At 55.2% G+C, this 20,591-nt stretch overlaps 1 protein-coding gene across 1 annotated transcript in view; it reads right to left on the bottom strand.

Moving 5' to 3' along the window:
* The window catches only part of CFAP99 (cilia and flagella associated protein 99), a 45,868-nt gene extending 25,329 nt beyond the window's left edge, over positions 1-20,539 (bottom strand). Inside the window, exons 1-4 of the mRNA XM_010384369.2 lie at positions 20,407-20,539; positions 12,051-12,178; positions 1,383-1,527; positions 202-296 (exon numbers count right to left, since the gene is read on the bottom strand). Of these exons, the coding sequence (XP_010382671.2) occupies positions 202-296; positions 1,383-1,527; positions 12,051-12,161 (351 nt within the window). The 5' untranslated portion in view covers positions 12,162-12,178; positions 20,407-20,539. The remainder of the gene's footprint in view (positions 1-201; positions 297-1,382; positions 1,528-12,050; positions 12,179-20,406) is intronic.
* Between the last annotated feature and the right edge of the window lie 52 nt (positions 20,540-20,591).

Genomic DNA, 20,591 nt, shown 5'->3' with positions numbered 1-20,591 from the left:
GTGGTCCTTCCGCTTCAGCCTCCCGAGCAGGTGGGACTATAGACAGGCACCAGCATGGCTGGCTTGCTATTTCTTTGAAATACAAAAGAAAACCACCAGTTTCTTTCATTAAAACCAACCAGAATGGTGAAAGGTGGGCGAGGATCAGATGAACCTCATCCGTGGGCCTTGTGGCCTGGTGGGCAGGTAGGGGCGGTTCACCTTGCACATCTTATCCACAGGTTGGGACTTGATGATGTTACAGAACAGCTGGAAGCCGAGTTCCTCCAGCAGGAATGTGGCTAGGTAGCAGATCACTAGAAAACAGGGGGCCTGTCAGTGGCTAAGGGACATCACAGGGGTACCAGGGGCATGGTGGGACTGGAGCCCAAGGCCTCCACCATGTCAGGGCACACAGCCACAGGAAAACCTCCACCCCTCTAGCGCCCACCTGAAAATGATAAGCGACCACAAACAACATTGTCTTAGAGTGCAATGCATTTGTGGTTTCAAAGCACTTCGTCAAATAATCCCATCTGATAAGTTCTCAGAATTTGCAAAGGCTCCCCAGGTAAAAATGAAATAATTTTGGACTTGTTTGTCAATGCTGAGCAGCTCAGTCGTCACCTCAAGCCAGCTAGAACGTGAATAAACCTGGGCCCAAGTTTCCTCCAAGGCAGGAACTGTAACAGGCCCCTAGCCTGCAGCCTAGATGCACTGCCCATCATAAGGCTCCAGCGGGGTGGCAAGGGGTCGGGGACGGGAGTCTAGCTCAGGACTGGCACCAGCAGCTCAGCTCAGTTTCCTAGTACCCTACAGTGCTCGCCCCACTCCTCTCCCTTCCTGGACAGGGGCAGCAAGACCCTGTGCAGGGTCTCAGGGCTGCCCTGATCTCCCCCGAGCAGCACGGGCCACCTGGCTTGCAATGGTCGTCCTGCCCCATGAAAGCAGACAGCTGTCAGAGGCTACAGGAAGCCCAGGCAGCGAGTCTGTTGTATTTAATCCCCCATAGGACTGTCCAGACGGCAGCCACAGGGTCCATCTTGTCCACAGGCCTCGGGGTCAGTGGTGGCTAGGGGTCAGTGGTGGCTAGGGGTCAGTGGTGGCTAGGGGTCAGCCTACGGAAGGCTCTCGTGTTGTCCAGGCTGCCTTTGGGAGCTGGATGCCCTAAACTGGGGTGGCGGAGCCAGGTCCGTCTGCCCTGGGGCATTAGTTCCCTGTCTCCAAGGTCCTGGTCTGCCCCGTGAGGACCAAGTGAGGCGAAGGGCCAGGAAGTCTCTAGCGCAAGGGCAGGAACGAGGAGCTGGCCCCGCCCACCCGCCGTCTGCCTGCCAGGCCTTTCCGCAGAGAGCCTGAGTGAACGGTCTCTGTGGCCTGGCCCTGGGGACCAGTCGGGCACGTACCCATGAAGCGGCTGTGGTCAACCCGCAGGCAGAGTCGGCCATCCTCCACGTAGAAGGCATCCACCACGATGGTCAGCAGCTTCCGGTACTCGAGGCACCCAGACAGCACCTCCAAAACAAAGCTCTGTGTCTGGGGACTCAGAACCTGGAAGAGAAATAGCCGGTGGGGGGCCCTGGCTGGGCCAGGAGGAGAGGGCAGCGGTGGGGGTGGGAAACTTGGGCAAAGGCAGGGGTGGAGCAGCCCCAGGGCTGCTAAGGGCCAGTTAGTCGGGCCCCCAGGGCAGCTGGCAGTGCCTCCCCACTCAGGGACTGGTCCCCAGATTCTCCTGCGTTGGCGAGGTGAGGTAGGGGCAGAGACAGAAATAAACAAAGACGATGAGGCAGTGCAAGGAATGACACAAGGGACAAGTACTGTGAGGTTCCAGCTGATGAGAACAGGCCACCGCATCAAGGCAGAGCAGAGGGCGCCAGGGGCCGGCAGGCATGAGAGTCGCCTAATGCAGACAGAGCTTCAGTTTGCTCAGGTGAAAAGCTTCTGCAGATAGAGGGCAGTGATGGATGCACAACAGTGGGAACGTGCCTAACCCCAGGGAACTCTACACTGAAAACTGGCTACAGTGGTACCTTTTATGTCATGTGTATTTTACCACAGTAAACATTTTCTTTTTTTTTTTTCCCCAAGACGGAGTCTCTCTCTGTCACCCAGGCTGGAGTGCAGTGGCATGATCTTGGCTCACTGCAAGCTCCGCCTCCCGGGTTCATGCCATCCTCCTGCCTCAGCCTCCCGAGTAGCTGGGACTACAGACACATGCTGCCACGCCCAGCTAATTTTTTGTATTTTTTGTAGAGATGGGGTTTCACCGTGTTAGCCAGGATGGTCTTGATCTCCTGACCTCACGATCTGCCCGCATTGGTCTCCCAAAGTGCTGGGATTACAGGCATGAGCTACCGCACCAGGCTGGAATTTCACTTTTTTTTTTTTTTTTTTTGAGACGGAGTCTCGCTCTGTCGCCCAGGCTGGAGTGCAGTGGCTGGATCTCAGCTCACTGCAAGCTCCGCCTCCCGGATTTACGCCATTCTCCTGCCTCAGCCTCCCGAGTAGCTGGGACTACAGGCGCCCGCCATCTCGCCCGGCTAGTTTTTTTTTTGTATTTTTTAGTAGAGACGGGCTTTCACCATGTTAGCCAGGATGGTCTCGATCTCCTGACCTCGTGATCCGCCCGTCTCGGCCTCCCAAAGTGCTGGGATTACAGGCTTGAGCCACCGCGCCCGGCCTACTTTTATTTTAGATCAAATCTATCTTTTCCTTTGTGATTTCTTCAGTTGCTTTTTTTTTTTTTTTTTTTTGCGATGGAGTCTTGCTCTGTTGCCCAGGCTGGAGTGCAGTGGCGCCATCTCAGCTTGCTGCAACCTTCACCTCCTGGGTTCAAGCAATTTTCCTGCCTCAGCCTCCCGAGTAGCTGGGACTACAGACTGCAGCCACCCACGCCCGGCTAATTTTTTGTATTTTTAGTAGGGATGGGGTTTCACCATTTTGGCCAGGCTGGTCTCAAATTCCTGACCTCATGTGATCCGCCTGCCTCCCAAAGTGCTGGAATTACAGGTGTGAGCCACCGCCCCCCCTAGGCCTTCAGTTGCTTTTACACTAAGATAACAACAGGGTAACGAGCTAACCTGAAGCATTCTGGACACGCCACATGACCTTGCGGGGCCTCGGTTTCCGCACATGTGAACGAGAACATTTTGGGTACTGCCCTGCAAATAGGGCCATTTCCACCCCCTTCTAGTGTCGCCCTTGCAGTGCAGGGGCTGGAGGCCTGACAACTACATGCTTCAGCAGCTCTGCCTCTGGAGTTCTGGGTGCAGCCTGGGCTCTGCTAGCAAGATACACACTTATGGGAGAAATGGCAGGGGCAAGGTTGGGGGACGCCTCTTTTCCTCAGCTCCCCAGGGGTGGTAGATGCTGGGCTTCCCAGAGCCTTCTGCTCGCCCCTGCCTCTCCCACTCCATGTGGTGGGGAGCTGCTCCCTGCAGTGCCCTGACCAGCTGGGAGCCAGGACTGACTCAGCATGAGTTCTTCCAGCCCTTGCAACGGCTTAAAGCACAAGGTTCCCCATGTTAAATTTAAATCCCTTTCTCCTGAGAGTGCCAGGACTGGTTTCTGGACTCCCCCTGGAATGCCAGCTGGTAGCAACGTTCTCCCGGGGACAGCCCTTTGTTCTAGGATTCCATGGTGGGTGCCTCTTTGTCTTCTCAGCCTCCACATATTGGAGGGGCTCAGGGTGCAGTTCCCCTATGGTGACGTTTGTTCGTTATCCACTTTCTGAGTGATCGCAGCCAGCTTCAAGGCTGACAGCATTCTGATTGCCAAATGGACACCCCAGCTGGCACCGCTCCCTGAACTCAAAAACTTCGATCCTGCTGCCGCTGGGCCTCTCCTGGATACTGGGGCAGACGTCTCACATGAGTGCGTCTGAAATCAGCCTCCTGGGCTCCACCCAAGCTTGCCCCTGCCAACCTCGTAGCGCAGTAAACACGGTTCCCTGATCCCAGCGTGTCTCTCTGTCTCTCTTCCTGGCCCCTCGGCTGGGGGACCCCGGCTGTTCTCCCTGCCTCTCCTCTTGCTTCCCCTCAAGTCTCTTTTCGACCCAGCAGTCAGGACGAGGTTTCTCAGATGGATGTCGCCTCAGGCGTCCTTCCTTACTGTGGCCAGCAAGGCCCTGCATGGGCATGCCCAGCTCCCTCGGAGTCCCCAGCCCGCCCTGGCTCTCTTCCAGTCACACTGGCCTCCTGTTTCCTCATCAGGGAACTGGCTGTTCCCTCTGCCTGCGACCTCCTCCTGGCACTATCACCCCACGGCTGGGAGGACTGTGCTCCTGACCAGCCCTCGTGGGACATGGCCTGTCCCAGTCGCGGCGTGGCTTGTTTACTGTCCCTTTCCTGGCTAGACGGTCACCTGGGCGCTCACCAGAGAGGAAAGAGAATGCCCTGCCTCCACATAGATCACAGGGACCCAGTGGCATCCTGTGAGTGAGGCTGGGCACGGAGAGGGGCTCGGTGGGTGAGGGCTCTCCCACTGAGCTGCCAAGAGGGGCTCCGCTGGGGGCTGGCACCTCAGTTTCCCTCTCAGTTTCCTGCAGTTGCCAGGCTGTACCCACACCGAGGGCACTGACCTCCCCCAGCGTAACTGACAACATCTTGTCAGAGGAGCCCAGGAGCCAGGACAGACCCTTCTGAGAGCAGTGAGTCAGCGTGGCCGCTGAGGGTGATGACTTTGCGAGACGCTGCTGACAACCTCCTCTGGCCTCCCCGGCTCAGGCAACGGCGACTCCACTTCTCATCAATGACGTCTGTGTTTCGGAAGTGTGAGCATGCATTTTTAATAAGGTCAGAGCCTTGAGCCCTATGCCATCAGCCCCAGGCAAGGGGGGTTGGGCAGGGCCACACTGGGCCAGAGGGTCCTGGAAGCTGCAGAGCCAAGTGAGAAGATAATAAATGACATCCCAGTCCATGCCAGGCCGGGCCAGGCCCACAGCCAGGTCCTTGCCACTAATGCTGGGCTGGCGGCCGCCAGGACACGTGGTGTCCAGCCTACTCACAGAGAGGGGCCTGGGGTCTGGGGGTGGGGGCAAGGGGTGACACATGCCTCAGGGGCCCTGGACCAGGTCCTTCTGACCCGGCCAACAGAGATGGGCGGGCTCTCTCTCTCAGAGGAGGCAGGGGAGGCCCTTGCCACAGGAGTGGGCTCCTAATGGGGAACCAGCCTCAGTCGCTGAGACCGGCCTGTGGCTGCCCAAGAGTCTCTGAGTCTGTGATAAAATCTTGGGCCTTGGTCAAGTTCAGGGCTCCTCAGTCCCCAACCAGGGACAGCAGCAGGCTCTCAATAGTGAAGGGTCCAGCATTCACAATCACTGCAGGGGTCTCTCAGCACCTCCAGAAGTGCACTTGTCTGCTGGACTCACAGGGTTGGGGAAGAACTAGACTAGGGCCAGGCCGGGGTGGGTTGCGGGGAGGGGGTGCAGGGGAGGGGTGCGGGGCCAGGAGGCTGATTAACAACAGGATTTGTGATTCATGTCACCAATACTTGCTCATCAGTAACGCAAAGCCTGAAGTCAGTTAGAAAAGTAGGCAAAGGAGGCCGGGCTTGGTGGTTCAAGCCTGTAATCCCAGCACTTTGGGAGGCCGAGACGGGCGGATCACGAGGTCAGGAGATCGAGACCATCCTGGCTAACACGGTGAAACCCCGTCTCTACTAAAAATACAAAAACTAGCCAGGCGAGGTGGTGGGCGCCTGTAGTCCCAGCTACTCGGGAGGCTGAGGCAGGAGAATGGCGTAAACCCGGGAGGCGGAGCTTGCAGTGAGCTGAGATCCGGCCACTGCACTCCAGTCCAGGCAACAGAGCGAGACTCCGCCTCAAAAAAAAAAAAAAGAAAAGTAGGCAAAGGAAAAGGAGGCTGCAGGGCCACACAGCATCCCTTCTACCCTCCTTCCCACCTAACAGAAAAAATGCCATCCTGCTGGGCATGGTAATATGTTCAGCTGAAACCATACTTTGCAAATCTCCTTGATGATAGAGCCATGTGACAGTTTTAATCAGTAAAATGTAGTGACAAATTGCAAGGTGTGGCCTCCAAGAAAGCACCTTGAAAGGAAGGTAGATTCAGCTGGCACATGCCTTATACTGTTTGCCTTTCCCCTCTCCTCACTTGGGATATCGATGCAATGCTGGAGGTAGGGCAGCCATTTAGTGACTATGAGGCAATAGTACGTGTTAAGGCTGGCTGCATGGAGGGGAATGGAATGAGTTCCTCATGGGCACCATGGAACTGCTGAAGCCACTCTAGACTGCCTGTCTGCAGACTGCTTCTCATATGAGCAAAGATACCTTTAATTGATTAAAGTTACTGCTTCTCTGGATTTTATTGGATCCAAACACAGTTTCCTAACAGATACAGGTCCGAACAGATGGTTCAAAGTGAAATACATATTGCTTCAAAACTTAGGAAAATGTAACAAGAGAAATGATGGCTGGATGCGGTGGCTCATGCCTGTAATTCCAGCTACTTGAGAGGCTGAGGCACAGAATTGCTTGAACCTGGGAGATGGAGGTGGCCATGAGCTGCACTGCAGCCTGGGTGAGGGAGTGTCTCAAAAAATTTAAAAAAACCAAAAACATAAAGTGACTTTTCCCACCTATTTGACTGGCAGAGATAACAAGTTTTGCCTGCACATGAGGTTGGGGAGGGTATGGGGGAACAAGTGCTCCCTACCTGCCCAGGAGAGCAGCAGTGGATCTCCATGGAGAGCCAACTGGCAATCCACACTGAAAGCATGAGAACCAATTACTCTCACAGCAAGAACCTGTGTCTTCTTGGACTTGACCTTGGGTGCACCCAAGATGCAAAGGGACAGGTGGCTAGTCAGTCCCATGGTGGCTTGTAACAGATCTCATCTCTAAATCCTTAATTTAATTACATCTGCACAGACTGTATTTCTAAAAAAAAGTCATATTCATAGGTAACCAGGGGTTAGAATTTCAACATTTTTTTTTTTTTTTTTTTTTTTTTGAGACGGAGTCTCGCTCTGTCACCTGGGCTGGAGTGCAGTGGCCGGTTCTCAGCTCACTGCAAGCTCCGCCTCCTGGGTTTACGCCATTATCCTGTCTCAGCCTCCGAGTAGCTGGGATTACAGGCGCCCGCCACCTCGCCCGGCTAGTTTTTTGTATTTCTTAGTAGAGACGGGGTTTCACCGTGTTAGTTGGGATGGTCTCCATCTCCTGACCTCGTGATCCGCCCGTCTCGGCCTCCCAAAGTGCTGGGATTACAGGCTTGAGCCACCGCGCCCGGCAGAATTGCAACATTTTTTTTAAGAGCTAGGATCTTACTCTGTTGCCCAGGCTGGAGTGCAGTGGTGCAATCATAGCTCATTGTAGCTTTTAACTCCTGGACTCAAGCAATCCTCCTACCTCAGCTTCCCAAAGTGCTGAGATTACAGGCATGAGCCACCATGCCTGGCTCATGTTTTTTCTTTTGGAGAGAAATGGGATCCTGCTATATTGCCCAAACTGGACATGAACTCCTAGACTCAAGTGGATCTTCCTTCCCCAGACATCCTAGTAACTGGGACTAGGTACGTGCCACCATGCCTGGCTTAGTATTTTTCTTTTGGCGGGGTGGGGGGGGGGGCACAATTTAACCCAAAACACTGCCTTTCACCGCAGTCTGCTGTCCAGAGTCTGCCATTTGGTTTATGTATTGTGTAATTTTCTGGCAAGTGGCAGTCTTGAGCCTTGGCCTAGGAAAATCAGTGAGTTGCAACAATTTCTTGACACCTGGAGAGGAAAACCAGTTGTCCAAACTGAATCAGGATCCAACGCACCATTCCACTCAGGCTTGGGAGGGGCTTTTCTTTTTTTTTTTTTTTTTTTTTTTTTTTTTTTTTTTTTTTTTTTTTTTTTTTTTTTGAGACGGAGTCTTGCTCTGCCGCCCAGGCTGGAGTGCAGTGGCCGGCTCTCAGCTCACTGCAAGCTCCGCCTCCCGGGTTCACGCCATTCTCCTGTCTCAGCCTCCCGAGTAGCTGGGACTACAGGCGCCCGCCTCGTCGCCCGGCTAGTTTTTTGTATTTTTTAGTAGAGACGGGGTTTCACCGTATTAGCCAGGATGGTCTCGATCTCCTGACCTCGTGATCCGCCCGTCTCGGCCTCCCAAAGTGCTGGGATTACAGGCTTGAGCCACCGCGCCCGGCCGGGAGGGGCTTTTCAAAGGATCTGAAAAGGCTGGGCACGGTGTCTCACACCTGTAATCCCAGCACTTTGGGAGGCCAAGACGGGTGGATCACAAGGTCAGGAGATCGAGACCATCCTGGCTAACACGGTGAAACCCCATCTCTACTAAAAATACAAAAAATTAGCTGGGCGTGGTGGCGGGCACCTGTAGTCCCAGCTACTCGGGAGGCTGAGACAGGAGAATGGCGTGAACCTGGGAGGCAGAGCTTGCAGTGAGCCGACATCATGCCACTGCACTCCAGCCTGGGCGACAGAGGGAGTCTCTGTCTCAAAAAAAAAAAAAAGAAGGCCGAGACGGGCGGATCACGAGGTCAGGAGATCGAGACCATCCTGGCTAACATGGTGAAACCCCGTCTCTACTAAAAAATACAAAAAACTAGCCGGGCGACGTGGCGGGCGCCTGTAGTCCCAGCTACTTGGGAGGCTGAGGCAGGAGAATGGCGTGAACCCGGGAGGCGGAGCTTGCAGTGAGCTGAGATCGGGCCACTGCACTCCAGCCTGGGCGGCAGAGCGAGACTCCGTCTCAAAAAAAAAAAAAAAAAAAAAAAAAAAAGAAAGGATCTGAAAAACCAGTGCCTCTGAGGAACAAGCCTCCTTGCCACCAATGGGAGCATCTGTGCCCATGCTGGGCAGCCCTCTGGATGATCCGTTGTGTCTGCCTCTGCCAGTTTGCTAGTATTATCGGTGTGCCAGGCTCCCTGTGGAAACGCACACCTGTGGTCGTCACGTTGTGACTTGCCAGGTAGCAAGTCTAGTCTCATCTACCATTAATAATCTGTGGGTTATAGAAAACAAACCCAAACCCAAACTATTTGTTGTAACAAACTCATTTTTCTGTAATGGTTATTATTAAGAAATAAAGGCATGAACTTTACCACTTTCTGCTTGAGGAAGGGGTAAACACACCCCCTTTCCCTGCCAAGGTGCTGTGTGGCTGCGCAGGCCAAGAGAGCGTCAGGGGGAAAGTTTCTCAGGTGGAGGCAACAGCTAGTGCAGCGGGGAGCACGTGGAATGTTCCAGAAACACTAGGAGACCAGTGCCGCTGGAGCAGAGTGCACGCACAGCAGAGTTGAAGGCAGAGCTGATGATGGACAGATGTGGGGTAGAGGAATGCGGGTGCCCAGGAGGCGCCAGGGTTCCCACTCAAGCAAGGGGAGACGGAGTGGCCGCCTGCTGAACTGGGGACACCAGGATCAGCAGCTTCGGGGGAGGTCACATGAATTCATTCACCTGCTGACGGGTCACACGGGAGGTGCCCATTGTACACCCAGGGAGATGTGAGTCCAGGCTCTGGAGAGGTCAAGGATGAGGGAGGAGCAGGAGCTGTCAGCAGGCGAGGGGACCAGGAGTGTGTGCAGCACCCCGCACACCCGACAGGGGAGGCCCCAGCCGGCGAAGGAGTGGCTGCCGGGTGAGAGGCAGGCCTGGCTGGTTGGGGGGGGGGGGGGGGGGCGGGTACCCAGGAAGCTGATTGGAAGGCCCTGGAGCTGGGGGCGGGGTCAGCTGGGTCGGAGGAGCTGAGGCTGCACCACTGGATTTGGCAGCAAGGAGGAGGGGGGCGACTCAGATCGGCTGTGGATGGAGGGCTGGGGAAGTCTGCGTGCCGGGAGGGGCGTGAAGGAGGATGGAGGAAGAGCTGCCGCTCATGGCAGGGACTTCAAGGAGTCTGTTAGATGTCTGGAAGGCGGGGACCGCGGGAGCCGCAGAGGAGTACAGAGGGCTTTACTTTTAGTTTTTATTTTTTTTTTGAGACGGAGTCTCGCTCTGTGGCCCAGGCTGGAGTGCAGTGGGGCCGGGAGTGCGGTGGGAGGATCTCGGCTCACTGCAAGCTCCGCCTCCCGGGTCCACGCCATTCTCCTGCCTCAGCCTCCCAAGTAGCTGGGACTACAGGCGCCGCCACCTCACCGGCTAATGTTTTGTATTTTTGGTAGAGACGGGGTTTCACTGTGTTAGCCAGGATGGTCTGGATCTCCTGACCTCATGATCCACCCGCCTCGGCCTCCCAAAGTGCTGGGATTACAGGTGTGAGCCACCGCGCCTGGCCCAGAGGACTTTAAACAAATGTTTTTAGGATGAGAGAAGTAGCAGCACGGGTGGCTGACAGGAAAGATCCCGAGGGAAATGAGGGGACAGACAGGAGGAGCTGCTGGAGCTGCTCTTGGGCGGGACAGAGGGGCTGGGCTGCAGGTGGGCCCAGGCAGTGGGGTGGGCCAGGCTGCAGATGCCAGCTCCCAGGACAGGTTTCTGGTCAAGGGCACCAGGGCCTTCACTATTGTCTGTTGTGGACGGGCGTAGGGAGGGCGGGCTGGTGGGATGAGGGGTGTGCCCGTCATGCGGGGGCCTTCAGCTGGGAAGAGGAGTGTAGATGAATCTGGGTCCCAGCTGTTTGCGTCACTTCCCCGCAGTGCTTAGAGGCTCAGGGAAAGAGCTGGGGGCCGGAGGGTGCTGAAGCAGAGGGAAGGCGGTGCCCACGGAAGCCTGTAGCTCTGCACACAGGCCCTGCTCCCTTCTCCACTCCCTGCTGGCTGCCAGGCCCCCGCCGGTGGAGACGCCTCTTCCAGAAGCTGGGAGCAGGGACGTGTCAGGGCCCCAGGCCTTCTCTTATGGTAGAGGCTTTGGCCCCAACCCCTGCAGCCTTTGTAACCTACTCACACCACCTACCCTCTGGGCTTTCTTGAGGCTGCCCCAGGGGTAACTAATGAAGGGTGAACCCCTCATTCTACCCCAAGGGAAGGTAGGCTCAGACTGTGGCCTGGGGGAACAGCACAGGTGCATCTGAGCAGGTAGTGAGGGCTGGGGCTGGAGCTGGGGCATGGCCAGGGCAGCCCCCAGGGACCACGCAGAAAGCGGCACACACAGGCCAAGTTCATCCAGAGCACGGCAGCACAGAAGGCTGTGGCCTGCAAGGACAGGCAGGCAGCCTGAATTAGCACACTTGCTACGAGCGCCCTCCTTCCAGGGGGCGAGTGCCCTCTCCCTGCTCCTGGGCAATGATGGGCCGGTGATGGCCCATGAGACAGCCCCCCAGGATTTCTCCCAGTGGGCTCAGCTTCCTCTGGAGGCCCTATCCAGAGCCACGTCCCACATTCCTGGAGGCAGGGGCCCTGCAATCCAAGCTCCTGTTCCCTGGGCACCTGCCACTGACAGGTGGTGGATGTGAGATCAGCACCTGGGGGTGGGAGCCAAGACTGGGTGACAGGGAGGCCCCTGAGTGGGGCGGGGCTGCCAAGGTTGCAGGGGTTGCCAGGACCAGGATGGAGCTCTAAGGAAAACCCAGGGACAGGAGGACAGGAGCTCAAGAGTTGGGCAGCCTCCAGGTGGGCCTGTGACTTCTTCCAGGTGTGGGTAGGAAGATGAAGGAGATGTGTATGGATGCCTGCAGCCCTCGGTTCCCCAGGGGCCTCACTGCCCAGGCCAGCCCCTGCCTCTGTCGGAGACCCGGTCAGTGATTCCCAAGTCTCGGTTACCACAAATACAGCGCAAGCTGTGGCCTCACCCACCCTCACTGCCACAGCCCTGGGGCCCCTGGGGGATGGAGGACCCATTTCCTGAGATAAGATGCCCCCCAAAGTGGGGGTAGGGCATGGGGGCACTCCAGGGCTGACCCTTCTCGTCTGTGTTAACTGAGGATAGAACCTCAGTGTGGATGTCATATCCCGGGTTCTGGCCAAGGCTTCTTTTCACCAGAGCCTGGCCTGACACACATTCTGGGTACCAGGAGCACCTCCCTATACAAAGAGCAGGTCTCTGTGGAAAACACTGTCAGCTTCTCCCCGTTTGGAAGGAAGGCAGTTGTTAGGAAGGTATTTGATGCAGTTAATGAGAACAGCTGCATGATAGGTGCCATTGGCGCAGCCTCCCAGGAGCCCCCGGCAGACCCTACCTGCAGGGAGGTGGCCACAGCCTCTAGGAACTGCTCAGGGTTGTCCCTCTTGGGTGTAAATGTGTCGAGTTTCTCGATCACAGTTTCAATGCATTTTCCATAGTAGGCCATCTTCTCAGGGCAGGAGCCTAAGAACAAATGGTGCAGATTATACCTTCCAGACCTGGGATGTGGTGACAGGACCCTCCCCAGCAGCAACAGGAGTCTGCCAGGGTGCTGGGCCTATAGCAGTGGGGAGGCTGGATGTGACTGGGGGCCCTGGCTAGGGTGCTGGACCTGCAGCAGTGGGGAGTGCCGGATGTGAGTGAGGGCCCTGGCAGGTACCCCAAGGTTCATGTCCTGTACTGTCTCCTGCAGGCCTCTGCAGCTCAGGAGCCCAGGCTGGCCTGGGTGAGTTCACCCTCAGGCCCCCCATCACCACAACCCCAAGCCAGCTGAGTGCCCCTCAGTCCCCACAGCCATGCCTCCTGGATGGGGTGATCCACCCCTGCAAGGGGCCCATGGCAGAGAATAGAGGCACCTCTCAAGCCAGCCTCTTAGCATCCCTCAGCTTTGCCCGGGAAGGTGACGGTTTCTTCGTCAGACCCTGCTGGGGAGCAGAAGGTCCTGGGTGAGGGTGACCTCATCACACATGGTTGAGGCAAGAAGGAGCCTGGGGTCCCTGGGGTCAACACCGCCATCCTGACGACGGGGGAACAGGGCCCTGGGGAGGGCTCGCAGGGGTGCTGAACGCTCGAGAGGTACAGCAGTTCCAGGGGACAGGCTTGCCCAGAGCCCCTCCCAGGTGACCTTGGAGAAGCTGCCTAGGGTGAGGTTGGGACCCTGTGAACCAGCTCTAAGGACAATATGTGGCCCCCAAACTATCCTCAGAGGAGGCAGGGCCTGTCAGCAAAGGCCGTCATCCTTGGGTGCGGCGCAGGCCTGGGCTCTGGCTGGACTACGCAGGACAGTAGTGCAGCACTGGGCAGAGGGGGGCCCTTCTCACCCTCCTCTTGCTCCGCGAGTGACCAGCTGCTCGGGGCCAGGTTGGGCTTGCAGGGCCACCAAAGTTGGGGACAGTGGGAGTACCTCTTCTCTACCCTGCAACAAGCTAGAACAGCCCCAGGTAGCAGTCCCCAGACCTGGACCCTCCAGGCTGGAGAATGATTAAAAAAATACAAACGACCCCCATAACCACCACTGACACTGGAGGGTCCTCAGTGAGATGCCGATCCTGGCTGTGCTAAAGGGTCCATGTTGATCTGCCCCCCACCTCTCTTCCTGGCCAAGATGCAGAGAGAAGGGGAGGCCAGGTGTCACCAGACATTTTAGAGAAACCTCTGACATGAAACATAGAAACCATAAGAAAAGAACCAGGAGAAAACGATGCACAAGGCAGGAAAAAGCCTAGAAACCAGGCACTGCCATGCAAGAGAAGAGGAGCTACAGCATCCAAGGAACAAGCAATGGTTGGAGAAAGAGAGGGCTTGTGGAAACCAAAATACAACGGCAGAACTAAAAACATAAACAGGAGACGGAAGGTAAAGTTGAGGAAATCTCCCTGAGTAGAAAAAGATGAAGCTGTAGAAAGTAGGGGAAAACACTAGGAAAATTAGGGAACTATTCCTGAAGGTCCAAACCCCAATTAACAGGAGTTCCAGAAAGATAAGAGAGAGAAATACCCTAGAACTGAAGGATGCAGTCTTCTGGTCAGACAGGGCCCCCCTGGCAGCTCAGCACAAGGAATGAGTCATGATATTTCAGAGCCGGGGACACCCCTGAACGTGTTCAGTGGAGGAAGAGTCAGGGGATGCAGAGGAGTCTTGGCTGGGGGTGCCCTGGGAAGCAGGGGCTGAACCCAAGAGACTGTCGTCATGGGGAATTTCCAGGCCGCAATGCAGGTAGCCCCAGGGTGACACTGGCTGGCCGGACAAGGACAGAGGAGGAGGGCAGGGGCTTCCAGAGGTATCTCCAGGAGAAGCACCTGGCATGTTCTGCGAGTGGGTTTAACCGCACAGTTAGGGAAAGAGGCTGTGATGCTGGCCCTGGCCAGGGATGGCATCAGCCCAGGGCCTATGTCCCCACCTCCCTGCTGGCTGCACCACCTGAGGCCTGACATGGGCTGTTTTTTTTTTTTTTTTTTGAGACAGAGTTTCGCTCTTGTTGTCCAGGCTGGAGTGCAATGGCACGCTCTTGGCTCACTGCAATCTCCATCTCCCAGGTTCAAGCGACTCTCCTGCCTTAGTCGCCTGAGTAGCTGGGATTACAGGCGCCCACCACCATGCCGGGCTAATTTTTGTATTTTTTTAGTTGAGATGGGGTTTCACCATGTTGGCCAGGCTGGTCTCGAACTCCTGACCTCAGGTGATCCGCCCGCCTCAGCCTCCCAAAGTGCTGGGATTACAGGCGTGAGCCACCGCACCTGGCTGGGCTGTCCTTTTAGGGGTTGCTGTAGGGACCAGTCTGGCTGTGCATGGACACAGAGGCCAGCAGGAGCCTCTCTCTAAGGAGGCCAGAAGAAAGGTCACTTGGAATTTGGAAATCTGGCTTGAAGCCCTAATGCTGAGAACAGGCCCTGGAGACCAGGCCTCCCAGAACAAAGCGAGCATGAGCCTCTGGCACGGCCAGGACCGTTACTGCCCGGGAGCCTGCCCTGGGTCCTGGCTGGGTCACCTTCCCCCCACCGCATGTCTGGAGACCAGCAAGGCTGCCTGGCTGTGCGTTCCTCTGCCAGTGTGGTCCTGATGATTCAGGGCAAAGGAAGAGACAGTGATGCTGCTGGCTTGGAGGACACCAGATCAGAAGCCATGAAACCTGCAGATCCACAGATGCTGAGCTGTAGATGCCGCAGCCAGGCTTGCCTGGGCTAGATGAGGGAGGTTTGTGGGTGAGGCTGCCCAGACCCTCTGAGGGCTCCCACTCCCTCCATGGCCTGCCCCTGGGGACCTGCCACCTAAGCTACCTCAGCCCACCCTGCAGGAAACCTTTGCTTCTTAGAAGGCTGGGCCATGGAAAAGAGACCAGCCACACCCCACCCCAGCCTCAGTGTCCCTTCACTCTCCTCTGACCCCCTCTAGCTGAGCCTCTGGGGTGAGGACTTCGACAGCTGTGAGCAGAAAGGCCCAGGAGGCCCAGTGAGCACCCTCCCTCGAGCCTGCCACGGCAGGAACACTCAGGTGGGGCCTTAAGCTTGTGACACGCTCCCCTAAGTCCCTGCTCTCTCTGAATTCAGCCCCTCTCCTCGGGAGGGTCCCAGCAGGGCAGGCCACCAGTATGGCAGGGGTGTGGTGCCGTGCGGTGCAGTGTGGGCGTCATGGCCAACCTTGGTGGGTAGGTGGATCTAGGCAGCCATAACACAGCCAGGGGGCAATAGGCTGCTGGCGGCAGGAAGCACTTTTCTGGGGCATTGCTCACTGGGGATGGGGGACCTGTGGCTTTCACTCCAGGCATTGCAGAGAGCAGTGGGGGCACCCTGTAGGCAGTGAGTTCACAGCTCACAAATCCCACTCCCCATCTTTGCCAAGGTCAGCCACATTGAGGTGCTTTTTAAAACTGCACAGCGTAACTGGGGACTTCTCTACAAAAAAAATTAAAGAATGACTCAGGTATGGTGGTGTGCCTGTAGTCCTAGCTCCTCGGGAGGCTGAGGTGGGAGAATCCCTTGAGCCCAGGAGGTCGAAGGTGCTTTGGGCTACGTCTGTGCTACCACACTCTAGCTTGGGTGACACATTGAGATCCTGTTAAATAAATAAATAAATAAATGTAAAAGTCTACTTTTAGAGAAACAATGTTAAAGAATGAGTTTTCTTGCCCTGCCTCCACATCACGTGCGGGTCAGGTTACCCTGGGATGGGGTCCCCTTGCCCCAGCCTTTTCTAATCTGCTCTGGACACAGCTCTGTCTGGAGGAACTGGGTATACACCCAGGAAAGGGCCTTTTCCTGCGCCTGGTGCGGGCGGTGGGAGTGGGTGGTCTGCGCGAGTGTGGTGGCAGCTGCTCCCAGGGTGGAAGTTTCCCTGCCGTCTCCCCCTGTCCTGGAGCTGGAGCATTCTGGAGAAAAGATGATCCTAGGCATTCTTTGGTGATACAAGTCAAGGAGAGCAAGAGGGCCATGCCAAGCCCGCCCCCCAATCCAGGGCGGACCTGGTAGGAATGAACTGGAAGGAATAAATGGACAAACCAAGTTGAACATGGGGATGTGGGGGAGAGGAGCCCCTTTGGAGTGCAGCCTGACTCAAATTGTCCTGCCCTGACCCTGGAACCCTGGTTCATTGTCGGGCCTGAAGGTCGCTGAGGCGGGGCCTCTGGACCCTGAATCTGGCCCAGAGCAGGTGTACGTGAAGGTGGATGTAAGGAAAAGAGATGCTTGAATTCTGAATCCCACTGAAATTAGCCTAAGAACTTCATCAAAACAATCACATCTTTGGGGAGGAAATAGGTATTAAAATTCATCCATTTCTGACACCTGCTTTCAGCATCTCAGCTATATTCATGTGTTCACTCATTCTCAAACTCTCAGCCTGATTTTATTTTGTTCCTGATTTACGGTCTCACTCTGTCACCCAGGCTGGAGGGCAGTGGCTCAATGATAGCTCACTACAGCTCAAGTGATCCTTCTGCCTCAGCCTCCTAAGTAGCTGGGACTACAGGCGTGCACTACCACGCCCAGCTAATTTTGTACTTAAATTTTTTTTTTTTTTTGTAGAGACAGGGGTCTTACTATGTTGCCCAGGCTGGTCTTGAACTCCTGGCCTTAAGCGATCCTCCCACCTGAGTCTTCCAAAGTTCAGCTTTAATAGTGAAGTACTATCTATGTGGGAAGTGGAATTTAATTCCCAAGCTTAATGACTTTTTTCTCATATTGATTTTTAACTCCATTGATCAGGACTTGACTATCTTATATTTAAGGCAACTTTAAAGGTGGGCTGGACTAGGCCAGGCACGGTGGCTCATGCCTATAATCCTAGCACTTTGGGAAGCCGAGGTGGGCAGATCACTTGAGATCAGGAGTTCCAGACCAGCCAACATGGTGAAACCCCGTCTCTGCTAAAAATACAAATATAAGCTGGGCACGGTGGCGGGTGCCTGTAATCCTAACTACTTGGGAGGCTTAGGCAGAGAAGTGCTTGAACCTGGGAGGCAGAAGTTGCAGTGAGCCGAGATCATGGCACTTCACTCCAGCGTGGGTGACAGAGCAAGACTCCATCTAAAAAAAAGAGTGGGCTGGGCGCAGTAGCTCAAACCTGTAATCCCAGCACTTTGGGAGGCCGAGACGGGCGGATCACGGGGTCATGAGATCGAGACCATCCTGGCTAACACGGTGAAACCCGTCTCTACTGAAAAATACAAAAAATTAGCCGGGCGTGGTGGCGGCACCTGTAGTCCCAGCTACTGGGGAGGCTGAGGCAGGAGAATGGCGTGAACCCGGGAGGCGGAGCTTGCAGTGAGCTGAGATCCGGCCACTGCACTCCAGCCTGGGCGACAGAGCAAGACTCCGTCTCAAAAAAAAAAAAAAAAAAAAAAAAAAAAGGGTGGGCTGAAGCTTCTCTTTTCTTAGGAAATACTTTATAGACACAAATGAGATTATATGAGGAGGTTTAAATTCCATCAGACACAAAACAGCTCAACACTCTCAACCACTAGGAGATAATTCATTTACCTAAGATCTCAAATGTATGTTAATTAAAATATAATCTTTTCTCTTGATTAAAGCCAGTCTCCTAAGGGTTGCTGCCAAGTCACGCCCCCATGGCTTCTGCTTAAAGCACAATCCCACGTGGCAGGTTTTGCTAGTTGCTTTTCAATCTCCACTCCCCCTTTCCTCCCAAATAAAAAAACTCTGACTTTTAGCTGGGTCTACTGCTGCCCAACTGAAAGATGGCATTTCCTAGCCTCCCTGGTAGCTGGGGCATGGTCTTGTGGCTAAGTTCTCCCATCACCTTCAAGAAGTGGAAAGGTGTGAGACTTCTGGATAGTCTCCCTGAACGAGAGGGGCATATCCATCTTCTCTTTTGCAGCTGGTACCTGGGCTGAGGAGGTGATGGCAGGAATGTGGGCAGCCATCCTGGATCATGAAGAAATGTGAATGGCAGCTAGAAAAGTCAATCCTTGAGGACTTTTTTTTTTTTTTTTTTTTTGAGACGGAGTCTCGCTGTGTCGCCCAGGCTGGAGTGCAGTGGTGTGATCACCACTCACTGCAAGCTCCGCCTCCCGGGTTCACACCATTCTCCTGCCTCAGCCTCCCGTGTAGCTGGGACTACAGGCACCCGCCACCACAACCGGCTAATTTTTGTATTTTTAGTAGAGATGGGGTTTCACTGTGTTAGCCAGGATGGTCTCGATCTCCTGACCTTGTGATCCGCCCGTCTCGGCCTCCCAAAGTGTTGGGATTACAGGCGCGAGCCACCGCGCCCGGCCTCCATGACCTCTTTTTTTTTTCTTTTTTGAGGCGGAGTCTCGCTCTATTGCCCAGGCTGGAGAAGCTGGAGTGCAGTGGCGCCATCTCGGCTCACTGCAAGCTCCGCCTCCCAGGTTCACGCCATTCTTCTGCCTCAGTCTCCCAAGTAGCTGGGACTACAGGCACCCGCCACCATGCCTGTCTAATTTTTTGTATTTTTAGCAGAGACGGGGTTTCACAGTGTTAGCCAGGATGGTCTCGATCTCCTGATCTCGTGATCCGCTCGCCTCGGCCTCCCAAAGTGCTGGGATTACGGGCGTGAGCCACCGCGCCCAGCAACCTCTTTTATAAAAATATGAGTAATATCCTTGTTGAGGCCACTGTGATGTTGGGATTTTTCAATACATGCAGCTAAACCTAACTGATACCCCACTTCCCCAGGTTCAGCCTTCATCCCATGCACAATTTCAAACTATAAAACAAAGGAAGGGAAGCTCTGAGCAGATAAAACTGCTCCAGGACCTGGAGTTGGCCAAGGATAGACCCAAAGAGAACAGCCATTCACTCAGTGGACAAGCCCATCAAGTGTCTATCCCAAGATCCTGTGCTGAAGAAATTATGGCTTTGGGAGCAGCAAGTTTTACGGGGGAAGATTGAGAGTGCGGTTTGGGACACGTTAAATTTAAGAGGATCTGTTAGGTGTCCAAATGGTGAAGAACAGGTAAACAGGAGTTTCAGGGTTGAGGCTAGAGATGCAGGTTTTGAGAAGTTTGGGAGAAAATGGTTGTTTATAAAACCACTTGACTGTAGGAAATCCCGCAGGGAGGGGGTGGATAGAGTAGCTTCCAAGGACGGAGTCCAGGGTCTCCAGTGTTGAGAGGTCGGTGAGCAAGGGAGGTAACCAGCCAAGGAGATCAAGCAGGAGTGGCCAGGAGCAAGGAGGAAAAGTGGACAGAGTGATCTGTTCCAGCCAAGGGAGGATGGTGTGTTACGGAGAGGGCACAGTCGGCTGGGTCACCTGGTGGTGACAGTTCAAGGAAGAGATGAGCACTGACCCCTGATCATCGGATTTTGCAACATCAAGGTCAAGGATGACTTTGATAAAGAGCTTCAGAGGAGTGGTTGGGTGAAAATCTGATTGGAGTAGGTTCCAGAAAGAACACGTGGGAAGGAATTGGAGATAAGGGACAACTCCAGAGGGGTTTTGCCCTTCAGAGGGTCGACTGCGTGGTAGGAAGAGGAAGTTAGGGAAAATCAATTAGTTACTCAAAAATGAACATGGACCCCACCCCCAACTAAGAGAAATCTCAGATGCCAGCGCACCTAGGCTCACATTGAGTCTGATGGAATAAAGTGGTCATGGAGTCCATGGAACTTTCTGAGTACCTGGCCCTGGCCATAAGGACAACCAGGAACAGGTCATATTTCTAAATTCTGAACCGAGCACGGCATGATTTCCATCTCCTGTGTCTCACATCTGCACGTTTCACAACAAGCCAGAAACGTGGTGCTGGTGCGGCAGGGAAAAGTGCAGCGCTGTGGGGTCAGGCCGACCCAGACCCGCCGTGATCTGGATGCAACCCCCATAGCCAGGGCACGCCGGCCTCGTTGTGCCTGCTTCTCCGACTGTCAATGGGAAGTTTAAGTGAGGCCACGTGTGGGTTTTTAGCTCTCTGCTTGACACACAGCAGGCACTCAGCTTGAGGTGAGCGTTTTAAGGTACAAATTAGGGCACCATTGCGGGGAGTAGCGAGGGCGGGAGAGTATCTTTTTAGAACGCACCGCTGGTAGTGGTGATTTAAAAAAAAAAAAAAAAGAAAGAAAGAAAAAAAAGAGGCACCGTTCACTTTCATCGGGGAGCTGGGAAGAAGACCGAAAAGGTGTTTGGGAAAAGCAAGATGAGCAGCGAGTGAGAGGGAACGGGCCGGCGGGTCATGAAAGTCGGCAGCGCGTAGCCCCGCACCTGTCCCGACCCCGTACCTGGCGGGCCCTCCGGGCAGCCGAGCCCTCCTGCCGCCGCCACCTGCCGCCGCAGCAGTTTCCTCGGCCAGCTGGGGCGAAGGGCTTGGCAGTCGCGGTCAGTCAGCTCCTGGTAGGCAGGACGCGCCGGCTGTTTGGCGTCGTCGCCTAGCAACCGGCTGCACGCTCCGGCGCCGTTGGGTGGA

Source organism: Rhinopithecus roxellana, chromosome 2 (genome assembly GCF_007565055.1).
Source record: "Rhinopithecus roxellana isolate Shanxi Qingling chromosome 2, ASM756505v1, whole genome shotgun sequence".
Classification (NCBI taxonomy): Eukaryota; Metazoa; Chordata; class Mammalia; order Primates; family Cercopithecidae; genus Rhinopithecus; species Rhinopithecus roxellana.
The sequence above is the reverse complement of the archived record's forward strand: the minus strand, read 5'-3'. Positions and strand labels throughout refer to the sequence as shown.